The following is an 11,298-nucleotide window of genomic DNA, read 5'->3' as shown; positions in this document are numbered from 1 at the left end:
TGAAGTCTGTCTTGAAGAGGTGAAAAACATTTTCTTTAAAATAATTATAAATGTCCAAAATATAACAATTTAAAATATGAAATATTGTAGACAAGCTAATATTTTATTTAATGCTTTAATTCTGCTTTGCATGTGCCGGCCTAAAAGCCAAGTATAATGAAAAGACTGTTAATTAGGTCAAGATTACAGATCAGTTTTTATGTAGGACATTTAACTCTATTCTGATACCACCTAACAGTCAAGCGGTCATCCTAAAAATGTTAGCCTTGAGGAAAGGAGTGTGAATGGATTACTACAAACTTCCTCACCTTTCAAAATGACTTTGAAAGTGCATATTCAAATGATGGTGGGCTGGTACCATCTTACTGTAACATAAGGTATTTTCCCACAAGAACTTGGCTGGAAATTTTAAAAAATACATTTTTTTTGCTGCTTCTGTAAAATATTTTAAATGAAAACTATATAAAAGCAATATAAATTCTGTCATACCTTAGATGTCTATAAACAGGCTATATATATATGGCAAACATTTACTAGCACAAGAGATACATTAAGCTAATACGAATTTGGCAATAGAAATATTCTAGCATGTTAGGATATTTACAATTTTTCTTGTAATCTAGAATTCAAGAACATCTTAATCTTAATTTACAATCAATTATACTATAAATTTTACCTATTTTTATGTAGCCTAGTTCCTTTTTTGCCTCTATGGTAAAATGTACTAATACTTTCTACAGTGGAACCTCGTTTCTTGAACTTAATTTGTTCCAGACGGCTGTTTGAAACCAAATCATTTTTTCCCACTAGAAATAATGTAAATTGAATTAATACATTCCAGACATCCAAATGATTCCCTGTTTTAACCTTATATACAGCACATGTCTAATGTACTGTTTAATCTATAAACACTTTAAAAACAAAAAGGGTATGAAATGTAAATGAAAATTTAACAAAAAGGAAAGGAAATGTATAGTAAAAATGAAAATAATAATAAGCAGCAACAAAAGCAAGCAAACAAACAAACAAACACACCATGAAAGTACAGCACAATATCCTGAGATTTTAGCTGGTAAACTGACTCATATTCCCTTGTTGCCTGAGAGACTTGTGACTGATCATCTAGCTGTTAGCATGGGAGAGTTGTCAGGTTGAGAAGCCAATTGTTCAAGATGGGAGACGTCTGAGAATTGAGGTTTGATTAATGATATAAAGAGATAGTAATAGGGCTGCTGGAATATTAGTATTATCATCTAGCAGCTTTGTCATTAAATCAGTATTTACAGTGATTAGATTTGATTACTTGTTTTAGTATATTTTATGAAGTATTTTTCTGTAGTTTATTAAGCAATAAGAAATTTTACCATCTATTAAGTAAAAATCTTAACCTTTGTTTTAGGAGTTCATTGTTAACACTTACCCAAGGATTTCCTTATATTATTCAAAGCATTAACATTTGGGTCATTTATTCAGTACATATTTATTGAGTGCCTATTAAAAGGCCAAACACTGTGAAAAGAACTCTGTATTAAAATTAGAAGACTAACTAGCAACAAAACTAGGTTGTACACTTCAAAAAATATATGACCCTTCAAAAATACCTTTGTATAAAATCAGTGTTTTAATGTTGTCATCCATCTACATTTTTCTTCAATATACAAGTCACAGGAATCCCCACTATCAGTGGAATCACTCTCTTAGAACCCTCTCCTATTTTCCATTTTCTCAAAGTAATTTTTAATCTCATGGAATTCTAGTAATTGTACTATTTCTGTTTACTCTTTTCTCAGACTTTTGTGATGGATAGTCTGCTTCTAATGGCCCTAATTCTTGTCCTCAACTCCATCCTCAATCAATAAGCTAGCTAGCTTTTGTCCCATCTACTCATCGAGGGCATACGGTTTTTCTGTTTTGTTTTTCCCCATTTATCAATCAAGTTTTCTTGGTCTAAACATGTTTTATCCAATTTTATGTATGTGTTGTTTTTTTTTAAATATGTTTTTGCTGATTTCAGAGATGAAGGGGAGGAGAGAGAGTGAGAGTGAGATAGAAACATCAATGATAAGAGAGATTCATCATTTGGCTGCCTCCTGCACGCCCCCTACTGAGGATTGAGCCCGCAGCCCTGGCATGTGCCCTGACTGTGAATTGAACCATGACCTCTTGGTTCATGGGTCGACGTTCAAATACTGAGCACACTGGCTAGGCTTCAATTTTTATATTCTTGATTAATCCTTAGAACCTTAGAGAATGCCTTTCCAGAAATAGTAGTCTTCTCATTTTTTTCTTTTATATTTAATCATTTAGGAGAGGTCATTATCCTTATCATTTCTACCAAGATATATCTTGGAGGTCCTTAAATGATAAGAATCCAAAATCCTGAGCATTTCCAGCTATATTATACTTCTTATGGGAATAATCCAAGGAGGGAAAAACTAAGCACATTCCTCACATTTCTTGTGCATACTAAAAGAAACGAATTCTTAAACTTAATGGAATAGAGAACTATTGTATATAGCAGGGGTGGGCAAACTTTTTGACTCAAGGGCCACAATGGGTTCTTAAACTGGACAGGAGGGCGGAACAAAAGCATGGATGGAGTGTTTGTGTGAACTAATATAAATTCAAAGTAAACATCATTACATAAAAGGGTACGTCTTTTTTTTTTTTTTTTTTTTTAGTTTTATTCATTTCAAACGGGCCGGATCCGGCCCACGGGCCGTAGTCTGCCCACGGCTGGTATATAGTCATAAAGTCACAAAGTAATTTTTTACTTTTATTTGTTAAAATAGTCACATACATATAAATGAAACTACTTTTTACCACGGCACTCATTGATTGCTCTTCTTCTTGCTGTCCTGTGGCATCCAGGATCCCGGTTGAAAGGTTTGACCAGTGCTGGTGGGATCCACTGATGGTTCATCTTTTCCAAAGTATGGGGCAGATGCATGCCCTTTAATCTGAGTTTCAATTGGTGGAGCCAAGAGTTCATTGCTTTCTTTACTAAGGAGTTTTTCTTTTTCATAAAATTCTTTGCTTTTTATTTTAATTTCTTCTCTATACTTTTCATTCTTTAGTATTTCCTGCATGAATATATAGATAGGAGAAACTTAAATTTCTATTTAGAAGAAAACCCAACCTACAGGTTGTATTAAAAAATAGCTAGTAAAAAATAAAGTATATACTTGCTTTGTATTCAAATAATACATAGATATGTACAAGATGTTTGAAAAAGCTATATTACATACCAGAGTTACTTGAATTAAATAGTTCTGTCCTTATTTACTATAATAAAAAGATGTTAAGGACCATAACATAGAAATATTTACTACTCAATAAGTGAAACAAACTACTTAACATGAAATATTACACAACAGCATAACAGTCACTCTATCAAAGATTTTCTAAGCTTAACAGCTATTTTCTGCCTGAAAGCTGATCATCAGTAATCATACTTTTTACTGGAGATGAACTGAAGGAAAGATGGCCTCAGAAATGATGCCCCTACCGGTCTCCTCTGTGGGAGTTAAAGTATGGCTGCTAAGGCCACCCTCTATCTTGCCAGAACCAAGCCCCACCTACTTTTTCTGCTCTGGAGTGGTATGGCATTAAGCAGAAGAATAGAACTAGAGAGTTGAGCATGCTCTACACATCAGTTCCAGGGAGCGCTTTGCAAATGGAAATGTTGCCTCAAACCAGTGCAAGCAGTTTGCAATGCAGCCTGTCTCTCAGACTTGCTATTCTATCTGTACACCCCAAATTACAAGGAATCTGTCACTGTCTTTTATTAAATACTAGAGGCCTGGTGCACAAATTCGTGGGGTCCCTCGGCCTGGCCTGCGGGATCAGGCTGAAACCAGCTCTCCGACATCCCCCAAGGGGTCCTGGATTGTGAGAGGGCACAGGCCAGGCCGAGGGACACAACTGGGGCCGGGGAGAGATGTGGGAGTTTGGCCAGCTGAGGAGGGAACGCGGGAGGGCTCCAGGGCGTGTCCAGCCCATCTTGCTCAGTCCCGATCAGCCAGACCCCAGCAGCAAGCTAACCTACTGGTTGGAGCATCTGTCCCCTAGTGGTCAGTGCACATCATAGCAAGCAGTTGAGCAGCCTTAGCATATCATTAGCATATTATGCTTTGATTGGTTGAATGGCCAACGAGTCGACCGTACACTTAGCATATTAAGCTTTTATTATATAGGACAAGGCCATCAAATTAAAAAGCACCATTGTTTGCACCACTAGAAAGCAATTAATACTCCTTCACAGCTGGTTTCAGAGATGTTAAAATTTGAAAAGATGTGCATCTTAAAAACATGAAATTCAGTCATCATATTTTTTTGCTGATTACTTCTTTCTCTTATGTCTTCATGATCAATTCTAAATGGGTGACCATTTTAATGTTCTTTTTGCTATGTTATTTTCTAATTTTTAAAAAAGAACATATAACATAAAGAAAATGTGTTAATGTAATGTATCTGACAACACTGACAAAACCAAGTACTCCCAAGTTAATTGTTAATTTCAACACTTTAAAATGACACTTACAAAATATATATGACACTTAACAGCAACATCTGGGAATCTAAATGTATGAAGCAATCTTGGTTTCTCAAATGAATTTCAAGTAACAATAGTCCTTTAAAAACATAAGCACCAATCCTATATAATAAAAAGCTAATATGCAAATTGTCCCCTTGACTGGGAGTTCAACCAGGAGTTCAACCAGGGGGAGGAGCCGGCCAGCCAACTGCCCGTGACCCCTCCCCATGGCTGGTTCCACCCTTGATCAGCCTGATGGGGGCAGGCTGGCTGGACCCACCTGTGCACAAATTGGTGCACCAGGCCTTTAGTATTTAAAATAATGGTTTGTACTTGAAGGGAAAAAAAGGTTTTGGGGGTTATAGTGTTACAGACTTTTAGACACAAAGGGCCCATCAAATGAAACTTCCCTCTCAAAGCAAACATATGAGGGAAAGAATATAAATATTCTTGTAATTTCCACAAAATAGACAATTCCCCACATATAGTTTAATAACCATAGTAACTATGAGTTGGGGACAGTTGCTGTGAGTGAGGGTGAGAGTAATCTTTGCCTCTCATACACTGTAAAATTCTCAGGTGATATGACCACATATCATAAAGGATCTCCCTCAATATTATACTGGGAATAGTGGAAGTAGAAGTAAATACTTTCCATGCTTCCATACTCTTCAAGATCCTCAATGAACCTTGTTTTCATGGAAGGTCTTTCTCTTGAGCAGAATGAAAGGTTCAGGACTGAGTTGAACTTGCACTAGTAACCCAACATGGGTAGCAAGAGCCTACTGAGATACTGGTTTGCCTGGCTTTTGGATGAGGATCAGCCATATGGCCTGAAGCTGCCTGTACCTACTTATTTGCTTCAGTTCTACTGTTGCAGTCTTACAGCTGGTGCAAGCTCCTGCCTTCTGCATAAAAGGAAGTGGACGGCAGAAAGCTGTTCTTTTTTCCTGCCTTCACATAATTTCTCTTTACTTACCATTACTCTGACCACTCAGTTTCTGATAACAACTATTTAGGAAATGGAGAGCCAATCAAAATATGTTAATTAATTTAACATATGAAGATGGGATAAAGATTTCAGAATTGAAAAACATGGAGACTAATTTTTCCTAAAAAAGAATTTTCCTTTTTGTCTTTTCAAACAAAACTAATTGTTATCAGACCCTTGCTAACAGCTTCCATTAAAGTTAAACAACATAAATCATTTATGAAAGGAAATCTAGTTTTGTAAATATTTGGAATAGATAAAATGAAAGTAGTTAAGTAGAAAAATAGGAATTTGTAGACTTACAGATAAACATATCATTTTGTAAGAAAGCCTATTTTACAGTAGAAACTGCCATAAAGCATGAATTTTCCTTATATTCTCTTGGAACAATATCATCTTAAGTCTCAATATGTTTATCAGTAAAAAACAGTATGTTTCTTTCAGTTTTGTAGCGGGATAAACAGAGTAAGTGGGCCTTCCTTCACATGAATGTTAATATATTCAAAATAAGTATTTATCCTTTTATATACTATTACTGCTTTACTCCCTGTCAATAAATATTCTTTAATATTTTAGAAAAAAAGATGGTTGTGTGGTATTTTATCACTTGCATTGTGCCATGATTTATTTAAGGAATACCTCATTGTTGTTTCCAGTATTTCACTTTTCATTTTAAAAAAAAGCACTAGGATGATCATCTACAGAGAGTACCTTGACAAAAATATAGTTTCAGTTCCAAATCTACTTCTGACTAGCGGTGACACCAAGAAAGCCACTTAACTTTTTTCAGTCTCAGTTTCTTTCTTTCTTTCTTTTCTTTTTTTCTTTTCTTTTTTCCTTCCTTCCTTCCTTCCTTCCTTCCTTCCTTCCTTCCTTCCTTCCTTCCTCCCTCCCTCCCTCCCTCCCTCCCTCCCTCCCTTCTTCCTTCCTTCCTCCTCTCCTCTCCTCTCCCCTCCCCTCCCCTCCCCTCCCCTCCTCTCCCCTCCCCTCCCCTCCCCCTTCCCTTCCCTTTCCTTTTCCTTCCTTCCTTCCTTCCTTCCTTCCTTCCTTCCTTCCTTCCTTCCTTCCTTCCTCCCTCCCTTCCTTTTTTAATATGTTTTTATTGATTTCAGACAAGAAAGGAGAGGAAGAGAGATAGAAACATCAATGATGAGAGTGAATCATCGATCGGCTACTTCCTGCACGCCCCCTACTGGGGATTGAGCCTGCAACCCTGGGCACGTGCCCCTGACCAGAATCGAACCTGGGACCCTTCAGTCTGCAGACTGACCTCTATCCACTGAGCTAAACCAGCCAGGGCTCAGTCTCGGTTTCTTTATCTGAAAATGAGAATAAAGTGACAGCGCATGTATAAATATTTACATCTTAAATACTCATGTGTATACTATTCACATTGTTAGGTCTTCTGGAAGTTTGTTAATAGTGGTTAAGAACATGGGCTCTAAAGCAAGACTACCTGGATACAAATCCCAGTTTTGCCATTTTACTAGCTGGGTGACCCTGTCAATGTTGCTTAACCCTGTCAATGTTGCTTAACCCTTTCGGTGTCTGTTTCCTCTTATGTAAAACTAGAGGCCCGGTGCACAAAAATTCGTGTGCTCGGCAGTGTTCCTCAGCTGGGCCTGTGCCCTCTCACAGTCCAGAACCCCTCGTGGGATGTCTGACTAATGTCTTAGGCCTGCTCCCGCGCGCCCCCCCCCCCCCGGCCTAAGCCATTAGTTGGACATCCTTAGCACTGCCACAGAGGCGGGAGAGGCTCTCACCACCGCCGCTGTGCTGGCCAACCATGAGCTGGCTTCTGGCTAAGTGGCACTCCCCCTGTGGAAGAGCACTGACCACCAGTCATTCCATGGTTAGGGTCAATTTACATTTTACCCTTTTATTATATAGGATGGAGAAAACAATACTCTCTTTTGTTGTTGTTGTTAATCCTCACTTGAGTATATATTTTCATTGATTTCTAGAGACAGTGAAAGGGAGGGAGAGATTCACAGAGAGAGAAACATCTATATGACTCTCACATCAATTGTTTGCCTCCTGGATGGGCCTCAACCAAGTAAATGCCCTTGACTGGAATTGAACCTGGGACCCTTGAGTCAAAGGGCTGATGCTCTATCCACTGAGCCAAACTGGCTAGGGCAATACTGTCTTCTTCAATGGGCTACTGTAGGGGCTGGAAAAGAAATGACTAATGAACAGTACCAACAAAAATGGGTACAGGTGGATTTTAATGATTACTTATTCCATTCCATTAAAAAATAAACACACCAAAACTTGTATCCAATCCTCTTTTTCATCTCAGGGTACAAAAACAGTCTCAATACTTATACTTTAGTACTTTAAGTACTAAAAAATTTTAACCCACTAGTTTGTGATGTACATTGAATAACTTCTTTTGTGAAAATTTTGTAAATATTCATAATTTGCTGGGATGAAAAGTCTCCAATGTTTTAATGTGCTACAGCCTCCAACAAAGGCAGCAACCATTACCACTGCATTGAGATAAAAAGTGTTAATAAGGTACAATCCACAGATTTGAGAACAAGATGGAATAATTAGTGCCAGACTAGATCTCCTGCTATAAACAACTAGAAAACTGAACAAAAAATAGTAAACAACAGGCAGTGCAATACTGTGATCCTTGAGAGAAGGGATACAAATGAGATAAGCTCTGCATCACCTCAGCTTTCTGTGTAGCAGCATATTATGGGCTGCTGCTCAGGGTGGGGGAATCCAAGTAGAGGTTGGAGGTCTCATTGAGCTAAAGAGATAGTAATGATTGGGGGGACTGAGGAAGCTGAAATTTGTGGGGTAGAGTACCAGAACACACTGAAAGATTACTAGAAATGTGCATAAGGACCCACTTGAGTGTTGAGCTGAACATTAAGCTGTATGTGGTAGGTGAGAGTCTAGAGGGCCATGAAGGTCAATTCCTGGTTAAAGAATAATTAAACCAAACAACTGCTGGAGTTTGCATGAGACTAGGAGACATTCAAGTTCTAATTAGCTAGAGATTCCTCACTGAACAGGTAGGGCATTCATATAAAGACTTGCAAAAGCTCCCTCCTTAGGAGTAAGGATAAACTGGTATGCTAGTAGAGGTAACTCTAGACTGGCACTGTCTATTACAGTAGCTACTAGTAACATTGTTATTTAAATTGATTACAATGATTTAGTCCTTCACTTGTACCAGACACAATAGCCAAATGTGTCTACTGGACACCATATTGGAAAGTGCAGATATAAAACATTTTCATCATGCAAAAACTCCTATTTGGACAGCATTGGCCTAGATCCACTCTAACAGAACTTAAAAATAAGTCTCCAAAAGTTTGCAATGATTCACATAAAATGTACTCCCAAACAAACCTCAACATTTTTTAAAGGAAGACAACAAAATCCAGACAATATTGTAAACAATATACTATTTCATTGTTCATCATTCAATCAAGAAGTGAAGAAGAAAAGGTGATCAAAAACAATGAGAAAGTTATGCATGAGGTCAACCCCATTCTCAGAAGGTCATATCAGAGTCCCAGGAATAAAGTATTGAAGGATACGAATCTCAGGGAAGAGAAAGAAACCATAATGACAATAGAAAAAGCATGAGCTGTATTTAATCTTTTAATTCAAACCTTTCCAGTCAATAGAAACAGAACCAAATATGGGAGAAATGATGACATTAACAGACAAGGATTTTATCACAACTACTAGAAATATGTTCAATGTCCAAGAGGAAAATGAACATAAATGGAAAAGAAATAGAAATTATTAAAAAAACACACAAATTGAACTTCTAGAGGTGAAAATACAATATGTAAAATGAAAACAAAATTAATGCATATGCTTAACAGCAGATTAGACACTACAGAGCCGTGGTCGGCAAACCATGGCTCACGAGCCACATGCGGCTCTTTGGCCCTTTGAGTGTGGCTCTTCCACAAAATACCACGTGGGGGCACGCACATACAGTGCGATTGAAACTTCATGACCCATGCGTAGAAGTCTGTATTTTGTGGAAGAGCCACACTCAAGGGGCCAAAGAGCCGCATGTGGCTCGCGAGCCACGGTTTGCCGAGCCGCAGTTTGTCGACCACTGCTACAGAGGAACAATGGATCTAAAGGCAATGGAAATTATCCAAACTGAAGCAATAGAGATAAAAAGTTTAAAAAAATGAACTAGCACCTCAGTGAGCTGTAGGACAATATTATGCAGCCCAACATACATGTAACTGGAGTCATAGAAAGAGAAAAAAAAGGAGGAGAGGAAATAATGACTGAAGATATTCCAAATAGATAAATATATAAATCTACATAGCCAAACTACTAAAAAAACCCCCACAAAACTCCAAGCAGGATAAGTACAAAACCAAAGCACATCAAAATCAATTGCTAAAAATTAATGATAAAGAGAAAATCTTAAAACCAGCTATAGCAAAAAGACATATCACTGCCTTAGCCAGTAGTTCAGCTGGTTGGAGCACGGTCCCATACACCAAAAGGTCGCAGATTCAATTCCCGGTCAGGGCACTTGCCTAGGTTGCAGATTGGGTGTGTATGGGAGGCAACCAATCGATCAATGTGTCTCTCTCTCTTTCTCTCTCTCTTCCCTCCTCTCTCACTTTCACTCCCCCCCTTTCCTTCCTCTCTCTCTAAAATCAATGGAAACATATCTGTGAGTGAGGATTTTAAAAAAGATAAATACTACAGTTCTCATCAGAAACAATGCAAGGTATAAGACATTATAATTATTTTAATGTGCTGAAAGAAAAGAAAAACTCTCAACTTAGAATCCTGTATCCAGTGAAAATATCCCTAAAAAATAAAGGTGTCATGACATTTTTCAGACAAATACAGGCTGAATTTTTCACAAGCTTGCCTCTTCTACAAGAAACATTAAAGAAAGTCCTTGAGACGGAAGGAAAATGAGATAAACAGAAATTCAAATCTACATAAAGGAACAAATAGCACCAGAAATGATCAGAATGAAGAACTTCATTGCAGAGGAAAATGCTAGATCTTTGGACATTCTGTTAGGTACTCAATGCCCTTAACTTTATATCCACCTCCTCCAAAATCCTTCAGCAAATGAGGAACATCATCATACTGTCCACTGAAACTACTGCTGTGGGTTTTGAGGCATATCATGACTGTATCCCCACCTAGAGGACTTTTCAAGCTTTGCAAAGATATCAGTTACCACTAAGTTGAGAAGTGCAGCCTGAAAGGCAAGAGATCTGTGGTGATCATATGCAGCCCTCAAATTAATAGCACCTATCTGGGAGGGAGGACAATGCCTCATTCCCTCCCTATTCCTATCTGACAAAGTGCTTCTGCCCACCAAGTCTTCCATGTCATATACCATTGTCCTTGGCTTCCCTGGCCTGGGACTTAGAGGAGTATGTCAACAATGGAACTTCTCCATCTGAAGCTGAGTGCAGTGGAGTTAACAATTAGAGAGTCATGCATGAGGTCAACTCCATTCTCAGAAGGTCACATCAAAGAGTCCCTGGGAATGAAGTATTGAAGGATACCAATCTCAGGGAAGAAGAGAAAGAAACCATAATGACAGTAGAAAAAGCATGAGCTGTATCTAATCTGTTATTTCAAACCTCTCCTTAAATACATCTTCTACGAATGACTATTGTTCTGTGACAACTTTTCTCCTTTCAACAGACAGTAGGAATGTTCAGTTGGAGCAAATTTGCTTATGTTTGACATTGGGAAAACAGACATTCAGCTGTAAAGTATTAAGTATTTGAGTCTACAG

At 38.0% G+C, this 11,298-nt stretch overlaps 1 protein-coding gene across 1 annotated transcript in view; it reads right to left on the bottom strand.

Moving 5' to 3' along the window:
- Window positions 1-2,763: 2,763 nt before the first annotated feature.
- The window catches only part of NDUFAF2 (NADH:ubiquinone oxidoreductase complex assembly factor 2), a 94,389-nt gene continuing 85,854 nt past the window's right edge, over window positions 2,764-11,298 (bottom strand). Inside the window, exon 4 of the mRNA XM_081089606.1 lies at window positions 2,764-3,083. Coding sequence (XP_080945732.1) covers window positions 2,832-3,083 — 252 coding nt within the window. The 3' untranslated portion in view covers window positions 2,764-2,831. The remainder of the gene's footprint in view (window positions 3,084-11,298) is intronic.

The sequence above is a fragment of the Myotis nattereri genome, assembly GCF_964212035.1.
Source record: "Myotis nattereri genome assembly, chromosome: 4".
Taxonomy (NCBI): Eukaryota; Metazoa; Chordata; class Mammalia; order Chiroptera; family Vespertilionidae; genus Myotis; species Myotis nattereri.
Note: the sequence above shows the minus strand (reverse complement) of the source record. Positions and strands in the feature narration are given on the sequence as shown.